The following is a 20,791-nucleotide window of genomic DNA, read 5'->3' as shown; positions in this document are numbered from 1 at the left end:
ATTCAGCAACATTTTTATCAAAAATTTTTCTAATTTTTTCCTTATATACGTTTTGCCATTGATTTGAGTAATTGATATTAAACTCTTTTGACCATATAGTTTCCATAATTGGCTTTTGAGACTTTTGTTGCAACAAAATTTTATAGAAAAATTTTGATGTTTTGTATTCAATGTTTTCTTTTTTATCATGAAATTTAAAGGAAAATGAATTACATGTGTCGTTAATATTGATGAAAGAAGTATTACTCGAATTTATACCGTGCCATTTACTAAAGATTGTTTTAATTACTAAGTATGTATTCACAAAGATAGTTTTGTTTTTTGTTAAGTTTTTTCTGAATTTCTGTGAGTGATTTGAGTCCGTTTTCATCAAAAAGATCTTTTACATATTTAAAACCACTTTCGATCCAATTTTTGAAATAAATAATTTTTCCTTTATATTTCAAATCCTTATTAAACCATATATTTTCACGCAAAAGTTGGTTCGATGCGCTTACTTGATTTTGTGCTTTACACTGATTAAATGCACAAAAAACTTCCTTATAAAAGCGAGGTAACTTATAGAGTATGTTGAAGTCTGTAATCTCAGTAATATTTGATCGTACAAGGTAGTATGGAACGCCATCACTGCCTTATAGCATACAACTATGCATTTATTATGTCAATTTATCATAACGTGATGTGAACATATCTTTACGTTATGTCAATTTTTTATGAGATGATGTAAAAATATCTTAACATCATGCCAATGCTGCATTACATGAAGTAAATACATCCTTTCATTATGTCAGCACTTCATAACTTGAAGTAAAAAATTAATTATGTGAAGTGATAATGTGTTAACATTGAGTTAAAACTTTATTACGTGAAATAAATGTTTCTTTACATCATTTCATTTCTTTAATATGTGAGGCCAAAATTTCATTATGTCAAGTAAATTGTGTTTTATGATTAAACTTATCAATACATGAAGTCAAAAATCCATTCCTTTTTGAGAGTGTATATTTCTATTATATCAAAGCATTATTACGTGATATGGATTTATCTTTATTTTACGGCGAGAGCATCATGATGTGAGGTGAACACATCTTACTTTCATGTCAGTGCTTTATTACGTTGTGTTAAAAGTGTGTAACAGAATGTGAACATATCTTTATATTATATCAACACTTTATTACATTATGTCAAAACTCCATACCGTGATGTGGATATATTATATCGTTATGTCAACTCTTTCTTATGTGATCTAAAAATAGCTTTATATTGTGTTAACTCTTTATCATGTTGAATCCAAAAGTGCATTACCTGATGTAAAAATACATATTACATTATCTCAAAGCTGTATATCTAGTATACAATGAGTGTTGATGACCGTGTTTTAAAGACTGTTAAGAGGGGGGGGGGTGTCCTGATTGATTAGGAAGTATAACAGCCCCCCCCCTCTTTTCCCAGACATAACTTCACCATAGAAAAGGTAATGTTCATTGAAAGTACAGCCCTACCCCCACTTTTTGTTGAAGTATAGTCCACTGAGGACAATGTAGTATATCTGAAAAAAAAATTTGGACTGATCGAAGTTTGACCCCTCCCCCTCCCCGAAATAGGATTTTCGGGCTTGGACAATTTTTTGGGGCTTGTCAAGTTTTTTCGGGCAAATTAATATATTTTTTTTCTGGCTGACCTCCCCTTTCAAAAAAGATGCTACGTCACTGGAATTAGAAATTTTTTCAACCATTCTAGGGCCAGAATTCTATTACAAAAATCTACCAGTCCCTCATCTAAATCAATTGAATATGCCTAAGTAAGCATGCATGGGCACATATCAGTGGCGGATATGGGAATCTTGAACAAGGAAGGGGGACGGTATATGGTTGGCATAGGCGTCGGAACCAGGGGGGGGGGGGCTGAGCTTAGCCCCCCCCCCACTTTTTTTCCTCAGACAGACTTAGTATAGACATTGAACATCGCTGCGTAGGTTAAGCCCCCCCCCCCCCCACTTTTCACAGACACGTTGTAGTTTAGGTTAAAATGATGTGGAAAGTGGTGTTGTTTGGAAAAAAAATTGCTAATGAAGTTCGAACCTACCCCCCTCCCCCCTCTTCTTTTTGCTTTTCAGGTTTTTTATGAAGGTATATAAAAAAAAATTCTTACACTTAGCCCCCCCCCCAAAAAAAAAAACTTTCAATTTGCTTCCGACGCCAATGTTTGGAGACCAAGGAGGAAAGCAGAGAAGCTCTAAGGCTTAATAGTTTTATAGAAAAAAAGTTTGCAACTTAATTCAGCTAAACTTAATGTGAACTAATGCAATGTCCTACAAAGTAAAACCAATAAATTTATTAATCTTATGTATATTTTGGTCACTTAAGATGGTAGGGTGGGATTTCTGCCCCCCCCCCCAACCCACCAGTGCACGTGTGTTATACGATGTGTTTACACTTTTAATAAAAAGGAAAGTTAAAGACTGATAAAAATCTTATGACAATGTTCTTAGTAAGATCAGAAGTTTAAGACTTTTATCAAAAGACAAAAAAACAAAAAAAAAAAAATAAAAAATAAAAAAAAATTGCTGCACGACTCATAATATTTGATTTATTTAATTATCAGATTAAAGTAAACGCCATTGAATTTCGACGTGACTTTAATGCACAGTCGCAATGTTAAGGCTTTGCACGTTTCAAGGTTGTTAATCATTTGTCGCTTAAAGTTTTTATTAAAGATGCAAAATCGCTGAGAATTTCTTCTACGACAGTTTTCTCTCCCGCCAATTTTAGTGCTTTCGGAACGCGGAAAATACGTTATGCTCATATAAAGGCCGAGGATACACGTATTCGCATAACGTAATAGTGAATCGACATAATGTAGAAGAGTGTGCACAGTATGAAATGAGCTTTTCACATAATATCATAAAGAATTGACATAATGTAATGAAAGGTTGACATAATGTAATTGTTGTTTAATTAAATGTCATGAACAGTAAACATAACGAAATGCAAGATGACAAAATATAATTGTAGTATGCGTAAATGTCATAAAGTGTTGACATAATATAAAGGAAAGTTGACACGATGCAAGGGTAGTGTGGGTTAATGTCATAAATAGTTGACATAATGTAATGGAAGGCCGACATAATGCAATAGTAGTGCAGGTTAATGTCATAAAGAGTTGATATAATGTAATGGAAGGCCGACATAATGCAATAGTAGGGTGAGTTAACGTCATAAAGAGTTAACATAATATAATGGAAGGTTGACACAATGCAATAGTAGTGTGGGTTAACGTCATAAAGAGTTAACATAATATAATGGAAGGTTGACATAATGCAATAGTAGTGCAGGTTAATGTCATAAAGAGTTGACATAATGTAATGGAAGGTTGACACAATGCAATAGTAGTGCAGGTTAATGTCATAAATAGTTGACATAATGTAATGGAAGGCCGACATAATGCAATAGTAGTGCAGGTTAATGTCATAAAGAGTTGACATAATGTAATGGAAGGCCGACATAATGCAATAGTAGTGCAGGTTAATGTCATAAATAGTTGACATAATGTAATGGAAGGCCGACATAATGCAATAGTAGTGTGGGTTAACGTCATAAAGAGTTAACATAATATAATGGAAGGTTGACATAATGCAATAGTAGTGTGGGTTAACGTCATAAAGAGTTGACATAATATAATGGAAGGTTGACATAATGCAATAGTAGGGTGAGTAAATGTCATAAAGTGTTGACATAATGTAGTGGAAGGTTGACGCAATGCAATGTTGTGTTCTGCTATAAGGCAGTGACGGCGTTCCATAAGGTAGGGTAAATTAAGCCCGTGTTGTACTAAACATGCATTTAAAAGATCTTTTAGACTACTTTCGGTATTTATAATTTTGGAAACCCATGCCGCTTTTGATGCCTTAACTTTCGTTTCAAAATCAATAATTCCTATTCCTCCATTATTAATTTCGCGAATGAGTGTATTTCGTTTAATGCGTTCACGATTTCCCCAAATAAATGAATATATTAATCTGTTCAGATTTTTAATAAAACTTCCATCTGGATTATCTAAAACATTAGCCGTGTACGAGGGCTGTTCGAAAATTATTGATACATTGTGTATATTTTGCTTTCAAATGAACGTCTTTCGGTGAAAATTTGCATATACGTTTGACATACACTAAGGATTAATAAAGCAAAAAATATTTTATAAATAATAAATATTTTCTGTACAATGGTATATAAATGCCTCATCAGTAGAGGTACCCGGAGCAGTCTCGAAATCGGATATCAAAAATATGTAACACTAACTTTCTATCTCTTCGTGGACCCATAATAAGAGCGATAATAATTCAGTTTATGTGTATAATTTTTCAGCTCTATTTCTAATTCATGTTGTGCAACTTTGTAACAATTTTGATCAGGAATACGGAGATCATAAAAAAATTAAGCACGGTAGAGAAATCTGCCTAGAACGAAAAAATGGATTTTGAAGTCAAGGGCGGAGCAGCGAACATACCTAAAATTTTGTGTAGCGCAATGTAGAACTCTTTTCCAGACTCAATGACCTGCTTAAACAATAACAACGAGGAAAAAAATGTGTTAGGGTTTGTTATTTCATTGGTATACATTTTTATTTTTACAATTAATTCAACCAGAGTAAAATCAAAATCTCCGGACGACCATCAAATATTACGTACGGTATTAATATCGTTACGGTATTAATGCCGCTTGCATAAATCGGCACTACATGATTTCAAGTCATTTTTTCCCACGAATAAAAATTTTACACTCGAGTAGCAACAGCATACATTTTTAAGGAATAGTTTAAGAAAAGAGACTGTTTGATTTTTGTACTGTTATATGTAATTACAAAAAAAGGAAAAGTATTAAACGCTTCCCGATCATTTTACATGCAAAACCACCTCCGGCTGACATGACGTTAAATGACGTAGTGATGCTGCTCCGGGTCGATGGACATATGCATATTTATTATTTCACCGAAACTTTTCTTATTTTCATAGGAATTAGAAATTTTGCGTAAGTGTTTTATTCGTTCTTTATGAAATGAATTTTCATGAAATTATCTCCGTACTTTATGGAGTAAATGTAATTGTCTTAATAATTTCCGAACAGCCCTCGTATATGAGTTTTGATAAAATTAATGAATTTACATATGTATTATCTGACATTTTCCAAAGATAGTAAGTTTCCGTTTTCTCCAGGAGTCTAGTATTTTTTCAAACTCTTTAAGTTTATTAAGCCAATTTTTTTTCATTACATGCAGTTTTATCGTTTCCGATGTATATGCCTAAGCATCTTATTGCTTGACTGTTAATTTTGGTTTTACAAATGTATCATTCCTGTTTAAATCTTTCTTTTAGTCGTCCTAAAAGGATACATTCAGTTTTTGATATGTTTAGTTTTGTACCAGAAACTTTACCAAAATTTTCGATTATTTTTAACGCATTTTCTAGTGATGCTTTATCTTGTAACGGAAAAGTGCTGTCATCAGCGTGTTGAATACATTTGATTTCATTTTCAAGTGAGTCAATGCTAAAACCTTTTATTTCTGCCGAAGAATTTATTTTCAAAGAAAGCACTTCCATAACAAAAAGGAATAAGAGCGCTGAAACAGGACATCCCTGTCTAATTCCTCTTTTCATTGAACATTGTCTGGAGAGCCATCCATTGTTTTTTATGTAAAAATATGGGTTTTTATATAATATTTTTATCCATGTTATAAAATTGCATCCGAAGTTATATTTATGAAGAGTATTAATTAAAAAAATCCATTCCACAGAATCAAAAGCCTTGTGGAAGTCTGCAAGAAGTAGAATCCCTTCCTTACTATTATTTTCACAATATCCTAAATATCTAATATCAGTCTAGCATTAGCGCCGATGAACCGACCTTTAATGTACCCTGTCTGATTTTTATTTATCAGGTTATCTATAACACGTTTTAATCTTTCCGCTAACACGAAAGCTATAATTTTATAATCGGTATTAGTAAGACTAATTGGTCGATAATTTTCAAGTTTATCTAAGGCATCTTTTTTATGTATAAGAGAAAGTACAGAGCATTTTTGTGTTTGTGATAATTCGCCTTTTTCGAACGACGCTATTAAGGCATTGTAAAAATATCTATTTACGTGTTTCCAAAAATTTTGTAAAACTCTACTGGTAAACCGTCGATTCCAGGAGATTTATTTTGTTTCATTCGATATACTGCTTCTGAACATTCTTTTAGTGACGGAAATTGATCGCAATTTATTTTTTCTTCCTCTGTAATTTTGTTAACGAAGTCAATATTATTTAAATAGTTTTCAATGTCATCGCTTGGAATATGTACACTCGAGTACAGATTTTCATATAATAAACAAAGCTGTTTTAATATGTCGTCAGTTTTATCGTAGATCTGATCGTCTTTTCTTATTGTATTTATAACATTATGTGATTGATGTTTGTTTTCAAGCCTTAGAAAATAAGAGGTATTCTTTTCACCTTCATCAATCCATTTAGCCCTCGATCGTATTTGAGCACCTTTAGATTTATATTCATATAATTTATCTAATTCGTCTTCTAGATCTTTTTTAATCATGTTGATTTGTGTATAGTGACTATTTTCTATCCTTTCGATATCTTTTTCAATATTTTGTATTCTGATTTTCAAAGATTTATTTTTTGGGGTGCAGAATTTAATACTTATTTTCTTTATGTGATGTTTTATCAATTCCCATTTAGTGTGAGCGTTATTTTCATTTTCTATATCTTTGGGAAGTTGGGTAAAAAAATCATTTATCAAGGAACAATAATTGGGATCTTGTAGAACAGAGGTATTTAATTTCCAATAGCCTTTTCCCCTATCGTTAGCTGATACGGAACATTTAAAAATTAATGAGAGATGATCACTCATTCTACATTTAGAAACACTTGGTGCTTTACGTAAATATATATTCTCAGGAGTAAAGCAAAAATTTTTACTAAAAAATACATAATCTATTCTACTTTTAGGCAAGTTGCTACCATCACACCACGTAAGACCTGCTTTATCAGATTTCAAATCCGACCACAAATCATACATATTGAATCTCTGTATTAAATCTTTGACAACTTTCACGCTTCTATCTTTTTCATTACAAATCTTACAGTTAAAGTCTACAACAAGTACAATATTTTCATCATTTAATGTATACTGGGAAATCCACTTCATAACTTTTTTGAAAAATTGTTCTCTTTGATTTTCTGAATTCGGAGCATATATATTAACAAGAGAGATAACACTTTTCTCATATTCAATATTCAATAATAAAATTCTACTATCCGCAGATCTATGAACATTAATAATTTTGAATGGAAAATTTTTACTAAATAATATTGAAACACCTTTACTATGTGGCAAATCAGAAAAATTGTGATAAGAGGAACCATGCCATCTTGAATCATAACTATTAATCCTATCTTGAATAAAATGTGTTTCTTGTAAAAATATAACATCACATTTAATATCATTTAGCCAATCATATAATATTAATCTTTTATCATGATTATGTAGACCTCTACAATTAAGTGAAAAGAGTTTGATGTTTGCCATTGTCAGAAGATTTACATCTTAAGGTAGTTGTCTAGGCCCTGCTGACTTTTTTTGTTGGTGGAGCCTGACCTCTTTGGACGAGACCATGCACTGCCTGGAGCTTTACGTAGGTTTTCTGCGAGTTTAATGATGATCTTTCCCATAGTATTTTGACCTGGCCACGCCACCGATTTTTTGTGAAGGGTTTGAACGGCGTTTAATCCAGTGCCCCAGTATTGATCATACACGGAATGGGCAAATAGCGCATCTGCAGTGGAGGAAGTAAGGAGATCTTTCATTTCATTACACTGTTGTAATTTTTCTGCTATAATTTCCTCCATGACGGATGGGGCATCCTGTAGCCATGAATCTGGTGCACGAATAGCTTTTCCAATAAACTTGCACTCAAGAGGGGATTTAGCCTGGCGAATACGTTCTGCAGCCACAAGATCACCAGAGCGCATAGCCTTAGTGAGTTGAAAAGCCTGCTCCGCTGACTTGAAATGCTCACCAAACACTTTCAGATCACAGGTGTAGAAGTTTGAAAGTATATTTTTCTCTCCGTCGAAAGCTACCACTTTGGGGTTGTTTTGAGTAAACTGCGGACAGATCTCATCGCCTGGTTTGTGTCCCTCGTTTTTACAAGCTGAGCACCGGGGTGCATTTTGGCACGCCTTGAAGAAATGCCCGGTCTCCCAACAATTTGTACAGGTGGGGGGTGGTTTTTCCATGGTTTGCCCACGATGAAAAATTTTGCATTTGAGACCTGCACAGTAACTGAAGCGTGGAAGGGTTTTGTTGGGTCCCAAAGGTTCAATATATACAAATCTGTTACCATTGAGGACACTTGTCATTTTGTTATTATTAGGGTTCCTAATTTTTTCATATTTAAGGTCGCTTTTAGGATTGACCCCCAGCTTATTAAGCATCTCATAGATAGCAGAGTCGTCGACAGATAACGGGACACCACAGATCGTAACTTTTAATGTCTCACTTTCGGGATCCTCTAGCCCCGTGGAATAAGGATTCGAATCATATACTTGAATGTGCTGATTGTTTAAATCAAATCCGTCTATGAGGATTCTATCTCTGCTATCTTTATCGCTGACATATATCCTCCAGAGGTCAAGGTCTAACTGCACGCATTTTACCATGTCACCTATACAATGCATCACTGCTTCCAATAACGCAAAGTTTGTAATCCTTTTATTTGGCATTTTTGGCAGTTCACTGTCTTTAAGATACACAGGTTTCAGTAATTGTGCCATGTTTTTTTTTTAACTCAAGGTACCGACAATACTTTGATAGCTCAGAGAAGTAAAGTGAATACGTACTCACTGATCAGCTGTTCACAGAGGTCAGATTTCAAAATCCGTAATAATCCGGAACATTGTTAATGTGAAAAAACATTAAGTATCTCTTTATCCCGAAAACCCCTTTACCCTTCATGATCAGGGCGTGCAGGTTTGGACGCTGTCACGAAGAAATTTAATGAAGTGGATTCCTGATCCTCTAATAAACCTTTCGATTTTTTGCAAAAAAAATTGCTTTCTAGACTCCTCCAGAAATTTAACTGTCTCCATGAATACGAATTTGAACAACAATACCACTAATATTTAAGAAAATTGCATATAAATCTGTCTTTGGGCTCTTGCAATTCTTTGCTCTTGTCAGACCTTCGCTGTTTTTATCATGTTCATCTTTTGGTTAATTTTGTTTTGAGGGTTTTACGCAATAAATTCAAGTTCCACTATCTTTTTGAATATCAAACAAACGTCGATAACTACAATTACTGATATTTTTAAAATAATTGTTAAGACATTCGTAAACGCTGTTGTTTTCATTCATTTTTCAAAATATAGGGTGACCTTTGAGTACTTAGCTTTTTTTTTTTTTTTACCGTCAAACGTTTCTTAAAAACGGTGTAAAATACTGCAGAAATTATCTCTATCAAATTTGCTATATTTCTTAAAGTCAATCATACATCATCAAATACTATTTGTTGAAATTTAGCAAACAGAACATAAGTTGTTATACTTTTTGTTGGCAAGGACGGTACCAATTTTTAATGCCTATTATATTTTTTATCATTGAAATCCACCTGCTCATTTGTCTATGAAACAGGCATTGGTTGCTGTAAATGTCACATATTTCAGTTAATATTTCTTTGGGATTTTTAACAAGTTTTACAGCAGCTTTAATGAGGCTTTTATTTTCACCTTAAAGATTCTTTACAATTCATTTATAATGCAGTGTCACAAATAGCCATCGTTTTCCAGCTTCTTACAATGAAACTATGTGATGAAAAGTGGTCACATAAACTGTTATAAATTCATTAAAGATTCAATAATGAGAAAAAGTCAAGCTTAATGTCATATGATATCTGTATTGTATGTCATACAGTTCAGGACAATATTTATTGAACAGCCCTCGTACATGTACCGTTTAAACAAATACAAGTGTCTGATAAGACTTGTTCTTCAATTTCAAGTCATAACATGGTTTCCAGGACATTTTATTTTCTACATTTCTTTGATTTTTAGAATTGTAAACTAAGCCTTATTCTCCTGATCATTATTTCTAAGAAAAATGATTTGAATGAAATGTATAAATTCTGATAATCTAATCTAATCATAGTATCATAAAAACTTGTGAACATGTACTTCAGTTTAGCATCTTTTAGCAAGAAAATGCATTTTTCAGCTCACTGAAGTATCAAAATTGTTCTTTAAACAATTCAGCGCATATGTTTAATGCAATATTTGATTAGACCTAAAGAGATCTCGATGCAACGATATTTTAGTAATTTTTAGTGCCTTTTCACCATTACAGAACAAAAGACTTTGGTTCACAAGGCTCAACCGCGAAGATATAATTCTATTAATTTTGACTGCAGAACGCTTTTTAATCTATTCATGGGATGGGCTACAAAAAGAATACGGACAGATGCAATTACATTATTAATATCTAGTCTTTATTTTAAAAAGTTTGAGAACTTAGAAAGTCTTGAAACTTTGTCAAATTGTCATTACACAAGATAATATGAGAATCTGTGTCCCCCTCCCCCGCTTAAGGAAAAGGTGCATCAAGAGCAGGGAGGGGTCGGCGGGGGATGGGACGAGCCACTTTTTAAAAAGGGACAGACGGGGTCAGAGAGAGGTATGGTATAAAATTTCAGAGGAAAAGCTTAAAACCCTCTCGACAAATCACCTAAAAATGAGTTTTACACAAAAACAGAATAAGTTAAGTAACCTTGATCTTTTGTATTTTTACCCCAAAATTGTTAGGCATTTATTATGTAAAATTTGAACGCAAAGGAAGAAACAGCTTCTTAAAAAATCGTGCAGAATCAAAAGTGTTACAGACAGACATTAAGAGTGGTGGAAAAAATGACGGACGAACCGATTCAAAGTAGGCCCACTCTCAGTGATAAGCGGGTAACAATGAAAAAAAAAACATTATATGATCTCTTGCTGTTAATTTTCATTACGTCGGAAAGGATAATTGTTTCTCGGTTTCCGCTTCATCTTCCTTACAGACATATAGATGGAAATTCCTGGATGTAGTTTTAATTACAATATAGCAAAATATTGCGATATGAGTGTTAAATCATATAATTTCTTAAAAGAAACTGTCCTTACACCGCGGAACAAACCCCGCATATGAGTTGATGGGTCCTTCCGATAAGATTGTACACAGAGCAGTCTGGCACAAGAAGAATTCCTTACTGTTCAAAGGCCTTGAGTGCCGAAATCTACATTTGCAGCCCTTGAAAGGCGTACTGGTGTCTCAATATGATATATATTTCTCAAAGAGATGTTTGACACCAAACAAAATGAATCCATTACTGATTTTCAGTGAACTGACAAAATTGCAATAACAACGAGAGGAATATATCCATTTAGAACTTTATATACACTTTACATATGTAAATATATGTCTATAGTTTTAAAATAGCACAAAGAATCTTTTAGATGTGTATATCTATCTATATTAATTTGTATTTATATCAGTGGGAAGACATTAGATTCATGCTACTTCGACATTCTTGGGCATGGAGAGTGAGAAATAGAGTATGTGTCATTTCACAGAAAATATTATTAAAACCTCTTTAAATCGAATAACTGGTACGAAGTTTACTTAAAACTAGTACTTAAAATCTTTACATTATAGTTAAGTTTTGTTTAATACCCCTTCCAAGACGTTTTTCAACTAATGGTGGCAAAGTTAGCTGTCTCATTGCTGCAAGTTTAGAAAACATACTGGACGCTCACAGTCTTGAAGTTGTTTTGGATATACATGCATTCTATACCACGGGGCTGGGGGAAGGTGGGGCACTGTGAGAGTAAATACACAATTCAGAGAGAGACTAAAACAGCAAAAGTTCCTCCAAATATGTTATTGGAATCAATTTTTAAAATTTTTCAATCTCACATCAGTTAGGGATGACGTCATATGTAGCCAAACTAAAACACCGAATACAAAAAAGACAGAGACAAAGAAAAAATGTAATAAAAGAAATGCAATATTCTGTGTCTGGAATTTTATATAATCATTCACTCGTGAGACAATTTCTTTTTATATATATTTACACTCATTCTTGTACTTATGGAAATATCAAAAGTCTGGATCATGTCCCACTTGTGAAATTAATTTCACATTCAACTACAAATCATTGAATATCAACTATGTTATTTGAAAATCAATGTACACTGTCATTGCTTTTTTTTTTTTTTTTAAAGTTCAATGAATTCAATTTAATTCTTATTGTTTTTTTCCGTAAGAAGTAAATGCTAATAAAAACATGTACATGTAGTACTCTACTTTTCACAGTTTATTCACATTAAACCGGATCAATCAGATATCTTTGACATTATCCATCTTGATCGACATACACAAAATCTTTGAAATGGCGCACTAATTGAGTTACACATATACTGCATGTACAATTCAGATTAATGTATCAATAAACAAAATAGTAAATCAAATTATTTTTTCTCTGATTATTTGAAACATTTATAAGCAAAAAAGAACAACACTTCGTATAAAAAACAGTACAATTCTTCATTTCTTCAAAGAAACCAAAATAAAAATCGTTATACAAAACTGTTTATCTTATGGTCAGAATCATTTATAGTTATATCAAGCACAAATTCAGATACTCAGCAATCACTGAAATAAATCCTCAGTGAATGATGGAAAATAATATGTGTTAAAGATATTTTAAAAAGCTTTAAATTACTTGAACCTTATGTGTCATCTTTAACAATTTTAAAAAATTTTTGATTTTAAAAAAGAAGCTGAAGAACATAACGGTCACTTGAGTATAATAAAATTAAGAGGATCAATAGACGTATAAAATAAATTGAAAGATTGTGCTTTGTTGGACAACAAACTTCAACCTTCCAAACTATTTTCAATCTTTTATAGTTAATATCTCTCACAATGGGATCTTCTGGTCTTTTAAGAACCCTCGTTACACTGCATACTAAAGATTTCTGATTCTATGGTATTTTTCTGCAGTTAGAGTGTTCTGCCTTTATCTCTAGATTCTTAAAAACAGACAATCGCAGTATACAATTTGTAATTAATTCAAGTATTTTAACATTTTAAAAGACCAAGATAAATTAATTCAACATGTTATTTGCATTATTTTCTCTGTCGAAGTAAACAACAGTGATTTCTATTCACTGAAACTGTGTTGTGAATGATTATTTTTCCTGGGGTATAAATGGCACGTACATGTACCATATAGTGAAAATTGCATAAATAAGCTCGTTATCAACATCTTTATAGAATATATTTTTCTCAATGTCCAAAAAGCATTTTGCAGTGGTGTAGAGAGGGTCCTTAAGAACAAATTTTTCAAAGATTCGCAAAATTAAATCAGCGTAAAAATTTCCAGATTTACTGTATTATATTTCAAAAATGTACTTTTAAACCTTGCATTAACATTTCAAATATATATCATTTACAGTAATTGATTATAAGGGCTAAATGGCGAAAGGGCTGTAACTTTAAGGTTTTAAAAAGAGATTTAGCCAACAGAAGATCATACAACCAAACGGCCCAAAATGTAAAATATGGGTAAGTACAATATTTAAAAAAAAATCTTCTTAGCCTTACAGATGCCTAAGGACAGAATAGAATAATTTCAAAGAAATAATGCATTTTTACATTTACATGTATGCAGAGGGTCCCTTGCTCATTACAATCAAGCAGTTTATAATTGCTTGATGATCAAAAATAAAGAAGAAACAAAATAAAAGACAATACTTATATCGGTGGTATACGACCCAAGTTTTAGTCATGTATCCAGGGAAACAGGGACCATGAAATTTACAAGTTTCCTCCCTTTATGCAATTAAATTAAAGTTCAACATTGGTAGAAATTGCTGAAATGGTTCCAGAGAAGAATGTATATCTGCGTGATTAATTGTTCATTCTGATGTTTGGTCTCTTGATGCGAAACTACAAAATAAATACAAACATGTTAGCTATGAATAAAAAATTCGAAAACTTGTTGTGATAATAAGGAAAATATTTCAATAATTGTATGTATGAATAAATATTAATCATGCGCCCGAATTTTTCAGAGCGCATATTGTTTTGTCCTGTCTGTCTGTTTATCTGTTTGTCAGTCTGTTGTCAACTTTAACCTTCGCCATAACTTGTAAACCGTGAAAGATAGAGACTTCATAATTGGCATGCATACTTCACTAATAAAACACTTTCAAAAGACACAAAGGTCAATGACCGTGTTTCCTTGGCTGTGACCTTTATGCTGTAAATAGCTTTTTCGAACTTTCGCTGTAACTTTTGAACCCTGAGAGATAGAGACTTCATATTTGGTATGCATACTCCACTAATTAAACTCTTTCAACTGACACCAAAGTCAATGACCTTGTTATCTTGACTGTGACCTGTATTCTAGAAATAGCTTTTTTTTCCGAATTCTCGCCATACTTTTTGAACCGTGAGAGATAGAGACTTCATATTTGGTATGCATACTCCACTAATTAAGCACTTTCAAATGACACCAAGGACAATGATCTTGTGACCTTGACTGAGACCCATTTGCTTTTTAGAATTTTGTCTTGTTTTGTTTTGTTATTGTTGTGGTCACAGAAGAAATACATAAAGTAAACAAATTACCTGTTCAGATGGTTTTAAAGCGTCGTACATTGGATTATGATGAAATCCTGAATGAACATAGTCTGCAAGTGTGCAATCAACATTATTTGTTAAAGGTAATTCTCTGTATTTGTTTTGTTATTTGTTTTTACATTACATTAGATTCATTAATTAAACAAATAAAAGCATCAATATATAAATTTAAATACATTAAACAAAACATCTCTTTACCTAACATGTCTACATACCATTAGAAGGATCATAAATTCCACTGTTACTTGTAGAACCAATCGTGCAATACTCATCGCTGAAGCCATCTTTCGAACGTTTTGGTAAGTCATAATCATTATGAAGCATGTGACTAGAAAAACAGTTTTTAAATGCTAAGACTTTATTGAGCACTAAAGTCTACCGTTACAACTAGCAAGGGATACTAAGCTAAATATCCAGCTTTCATTATGAACACTGAATGTTTTTGGCTTTGAATAAGGTTTACATTCTTAAGTAAAGCAACATTTGTATAACATTTATATATCTGACTATTTTTTAACTAATGGGTAAAATAGTTGATTTTTATCTATACATCTCGCTTTGAGTAATCACATTAAAAGTTCAAATTGCGTTTGAATCACTTTCCTTCTTTTTTATTATCATGAAAATGTATCAAAAGGGAATACATTTGTTCATGGTTTTAAAACGAATTGATTATCTTAGACAATTTCTCTCTTTACTGTATATATTTATGAAGCTACATCTATCGTATAAACCACACATAAGTGAAACAAGCCAACTTGTTTCAAATATTATGCACATTAATATTAATTATGTTATTGATTTGAAGACAAAGCTAAATAAATGAGTATTTGGTGAAGCTTAAGAGGGCATACCAGCCGTTTCGTTGTGTGGATACTTAAAACATATTTTAAAATAATATTTCCAATAATTTTTTTCTTTCTGTGAGAATGTTGAATGTTAACTATTTTTTAACCTACATTCGTAAATCTTGCATAGAATAAACACTGAATCATTATGTCGCATAGTGTCTGGTTTCTAATACCGGTTTGCAGATACATGTACCTTTGAATACTACCAGAATCGTTGTTTTTGGACTTTCTTTTGTGGAAGACACAAATTATGAGTACAATAATGGCAAATAATAGAGGAACAGAGACTCCAATCAGAATAACGTAGAGAGTCCATTCTGAAACAATATTGTTTAATCATAAGTGAATATTTTTGTTAAAATATAGCAACGAATGTGTTAAATAACGCACATCCTTAAGAATTCATAACATCGATCAACGTTACAACAAAATAAAAGAATGATACTTATACCTGGTTGGACAACAGAAACGATCCTACAACGATAAAAAATGTCTTAAAATATGTTGTGTAGTAAGTATGACACATAATGGAACAAGTTGCACATACTCTATAATATTAATAGATAGAAATTTCATTTTTCTTTGTTAACCTCTCTCTCTCTTTTTTACAGAAAACCTACACACAAACTGCTATGCCGGACTCGTCCGAACAGATCTCTGCGCCTGTGCAATACTCTTTGGTGTCGAAAATTGAACACGGTTTGGATGTCGAAGAAATATCTAGAGGCAGGTAAAGAATTTTAAAAAATACTACTGAAACAAACAATGATTTTTAAAACGATTTTCCAAGGATAGGCGTATCACATTAGGACGTACAGGCATGACAAGCCTTAGAATTATTATAATGGAATACATTGTATCTATGACAAAACTAAAAATAATTAAACAATTAAAAAAGACAGAAACACAAAGATCTCTGGCTTTTCTTCAATTTAATCAACTTTTCTTCAATGTAAATTAAAATATAGGCCTTTTTATATCATAAATGACTGTTTTTTAAATGAAATAGAAATTCAAAATTATTCATATTTTATGATTGGTCAGAACGACAAAATTATTCTGATTCAACACAGAGGTAATTTAATGTTGATATTAAAAGAATGCTTGAGTTCCTCCTTGATTACTTTTATTCTTTAGGTATTGATTGTGTTATTTTTAAGTCGATATGTTTTATATCATGAATAAGAAAATTCCCAAGAAAACATTAATTTTGCTATGGTCTAGATCTTTAAAATGCAACGTTAAGATACAAATGTTTGATTGATTGATTATAATTTTAGTGTTGAACGTCCCTCTTGAGAATATTTTTTTCATATGGAAACAGTTTAGCCCACCAGTTGCCGCTGCTAATTTTGTCCTACACTTGGCGCTTAAGGTCATTGAGCAGCGATTGTTCTTTTTCATGCCAGCATCTAATGCGACAGGGGACCTTGATTTATACGGTCTCAACCGAAGGACCGGTCTCCACGTCCCACAGTGGGATTTGAAACCTCGACGTAAAGATCAACTCCTTACTTCGCGACTCTAGAGCAGACGCTCTAACCACTGCACCACGCAGCGAATTATACAGGTTTCATTAATATTTCCCTCTATGTGAAGACTCGATATAAACCAAAACTAAAGTTGAAACAAACTTAATCATTAAGTCTGTCAAATTTATTTTACATTGGGATTTTGCTGATATTAACCATGAGTGGATTAACAAATAAATTGTCAAACAAATGAGATGACTTTAATTCAAATTTTCTATCGATATATTTCTTATCTTAGGGGCAATATCCTTGCTACATTGTAGCAAATATCATTGAGCCTTGTAATTTTGCTCATCTTTTTCTACAAATTATGGACCTTTTTAAATTTTACTCTTGAATACTCCAGTATGCGATTTGGCTAGTACATCAGGGTTTGGTTTTTTCAAAGTTGCGATCGTCAATAGGGGATGCTTACTCGTCCCCGGCAACTAATCTCAGCTTAGTTATGCCAAAAAAAAGTTAAAAGGAAAGATTTAGCCTTGCTCACGTTTATTATCAGTTCCATTTGGGTGCTTCAGCACTATATCTTTCACCTCAACACTTTTGTTGAAAAGTGTAAAACTCGTATCCTGTCGAGCAAGTATTACCAATCCATTAGCAATATCCGTTTTCAATGATTTGTGCTTCAGTGTTACTTGCAAAGATTTCATGATCAGCTATAATGCTCCCAATCTTAAAAGAAACCAAAGAATTATTAATGATTCTTTGCACAAATTAAATGCATATAGCTTCTGTTAATAAAAGATGCATCTTTCGTAACATTACTTCTCTCAACATGTACTTAAGAAAATTTACTTACCGAATTGACAACACGATAACTTCGGTAAAACCTCGAATAGATCTTTTGTAGAAATCATTCAGCTAATTTTGAATTTGAATTAAAAAAGGAAAATGAGTCAGATACAATATTAAAATAGAGTTGTTTATCATTTTCCTCCATAATATCCTTGTACTTTGACTATTGTTACAATTCATTTAGCTTCAAAAAATGAACAAAAGATAAGAATCTTGTTGCATTTATCTAAAATGCGGTAAAATATTGTCACTATTAATTTAACGGAATGTTGACGACCAAAATTTACTATAAAACCTTTTCTTAAAATAACATAAAAATAAGAAAAAATAAATTCTTTTATTTAAATATTAGCATTTTATATATACCTTTTCTGCAATTTGATTTTTCCACCTTTCAGGCTGAGCTAAAACTTCGTTTTTGTCGTATTCGACATCAAATTTAATTTCTACTTTCACTTTGGTTTCATCGTCAGCTGATTTTGGATAAAATAAATATTTTATTTGTTTAAAAGTATTGATTCGCTTTAATTTTTTGTCATATTTTAAATTGCTAATTTTTATTAAATGATACTTGATCAAAGCATGAGAATTCTATTTTTAAAATTGCAATATTTTCCATTATTCCTGAAACCGGATACGACCGGTTAACTGACAAGAGTATCCACTTTGGCAAGGGCAATAAATTCTACGAAACTTACTCTCATTCTGCGGTGGTAAAGGAGCTATTAAGAGAACAAAAAAGTAGATAATTAAAAAAAAATCAAGTTAAGTCAGAATTATTAGAAATTATGAGACTAACAGTTGAAATACTTACCAGTGCAGTTATTAATATCCAATCCACCGTAACGACATTCACACACAGCAGATCCTTCAGTGTTGAAACAAAATTGATTTAAGGTTTCGTTACATATAGGTAGTTGTTGTTCACATTCATTAACATCTTCTGAACAATGTTGACCAATCCATCCGTTTTTACATTGACATGACCCATTTACATGATTACAGACATCTGTATTGTTTGGAACACATTCACATGTTTCAGAGCACTGGACACCAAAAGTAGAGTCTCCACAAACTGAAATATTCACAAAATGTTGAAAACATATCAGTTATTCCAGGAAAAATATTTAGCTGCTTAATTAGTCACTTCGATATAGTGCAAAAACACACCCTGTCATTTAGAAATGCTGAATTTATTATATTTTGGGATTTAATCAGAGAACTTTTCACGACAATAAGTATTTCCTGACGGTAATTACAGAGGTTTTTAAATATATTATATTATATTTTAGGCTATCATTAAAAGTTGTTTAGTCGCCCTCTCCCGACCGACTGGCTAAAAATGGTCGAATTTAAAACTGTTTATTCCCAAGAATGGTCGGGTTTAAAACTGTTTATCTTCCAGGTAGCAATAAAATTTTTAATTAATGTTTTTTTGGGAAAAAAAACATTTATACATTTGCCATTGAAGTTTAATTTTTCTGAGGAAAGAATTTTCATCTGCATCCGACCAAATATTTTATTCGGGAGAGGGCAGACAAACATTATTTTTAAAAAGGGCCCGTTAAGGGGATGGGCGGTTGTGGCAATTTTTCGACTAAATTGATCTACTTTAGTAGAAGAGCTCAAAAAGATATAAAAATATCAAATTTTAAAGCTAAAATATTTTTAAAAATCTTTGCGAAATAATGGTTGACGGATATGTCATTTTTTTAAAAGTCATATCTAGCTATAGGGAGTTATCCTCCTTAACGTTCAATAGTAATACAAATCTTTTTCGCTGACCACTTCATGTCTTTGATTCTGCTTATATCAATATGATTAATAAAACCTTTCTTTCTAAGAATGTCAGTAACTGGGATTTGTGAAATATTCAAAATAGAAAAAAAGTATTTCCAATAACATTTTCAATGGCTTTTTCATTTACATTATCCATGGTGAACATCCTAAATCTTGAGTTTGTTTGTAAAATAACATTTGTTTCTTACATTATTTACAATTAAATGGCAATTACCAATTGCAAGCTTTCGAATAATTTGCAAAATTGAAACAGGGGTAGAAGAAATGCGTACCTGTGCAATTTTTTCCGCTTCCTTCAAATCCTTTGAAACAAGTACAGCTATATCCCCCGTCAGTGTCATGACAAGTAGCATTATCTGAGCAGTTGTGGATATTTTCTTCACATTCATTGATATCTAAAATCAGATGACATTAGACACGTTTCCAATTTTGATGTGCTTTAAACATGTAAACAGCTGATTATATATATATATATACTTTAAACAAGCAGTGGAATGTTTCTAATAAAATCCCAATCTAATTTTCGCAACAGCTGATACAGAAATATGTAAGATAAGGAATAATATTCTTACTATGACATGAAAGAGTTGATATGTTTAATGAATAGCCTTCATAGCATGAACAATCAAATCCTCCAGCCCAATTAGAGCAAATGTGACATACATGCACAAGACATTCGTCAATATCTGAGCAGTTACTTAAATCTACCAACTCATATCCATCATCACATGTACACATGTAACTTCCATTAGTGTTTGTACAGTTGTGAGCACATGGAGATTGTTCTTCACATTCATTGATGTCTAAAAATTATATAAAATATTTCAACACTGTCATATATACATTTTGTCTTTAAAAAATACACCAACCATAACATAAGTAATTAAGAATTTTTAAAGACGACCTAATTTGTTTTCAAAAATGAACGTTGAATTTTTAGTCTGGCATAACTTGGCAAAGGACGACGTTTTTGTTTGCTTACTATTAATATGATTTGATATTACTAGTAAATGTCGTACTTCTATTATAAAAGGAATGGGTTTTCAAACATTTTCTATTGAATTTCTATGTGCAAATGCATTTT

General features: G+C 32.1%; 2 protein-coding genes across 2 annotated transcripts; both read right to left on the bottom strand.

Moving 5' to 3' along the window:
* Positions 1-13,918: 13,918 nt before the first annotated feature.
* Positions 13,919-17,762, bottom strand: LOC134262810 (uncharacterized). The gene is made up of 7 exons (XM_062745136.1): positions 17,600-17,762; positions 16,201-16,300; positions 16,032-16,054; positions 15,774-15,897; positions 14,945-15,057; positions 14,718-14,779; positions 13,919-14,033 (listed from the first exon to the last, which is right to left on the bottom strand). The coding sequence occupies exons 1-7, from the start codon at positions 17,760-17,762 to the stop codon at positions 13,995-13,997; spliced, it is 624 nt and encodes a 207-aa protein (XP_062601120.1). The 3' UTR covers positions 13,919-13,994.
* Positions 17,763-18,525: 763 nt separating this feature from the next.
* Positions 18,526-20,510, bottom strand: LOC134262809 (latent-transforming growth factor beta-binding protein 1-like; the record flags this gene model as incomplete). Its single annotated transcript, XM_062745135.1, has 4 exons — positions 18,526-18,629; positions 18,722-18,982; positions 19,980-20,102; positions 20,280-20,510. Coding segments are annotated over 4 exons (719 nt in total), but the record flags the coding sequence as incomplete, so codon positions are not given.
* Between the last annotated feature and the right edge of the window lie 281 nt (positions 20,511-20,791).

The sequence above is a fragment of the Saccostrea cucullata genome, unplaced genomic scaffold, assembly GCF_032062105.1.
Source record: "Saccostrea cucullata isolate Sc308-1 unplaced genomic scaffold, CSIRO_AGI_Scuc_v1 ctg11456, whole genome shotgun sequence".
In the NCBI taxonomy this organism is placed as follows: domain Eukaryota; kingdom Metazoa; phylum Mollusca; class Bivalvia; order Ostreida; family Ostreidae; genus Saccostrea; species Saccostrea cuccullata.
The sequence above is the reverse complement of the archived record's forward strand: the minus strand, read 5'-3'. Positions and strand labels throughout refer to the sequence as shown.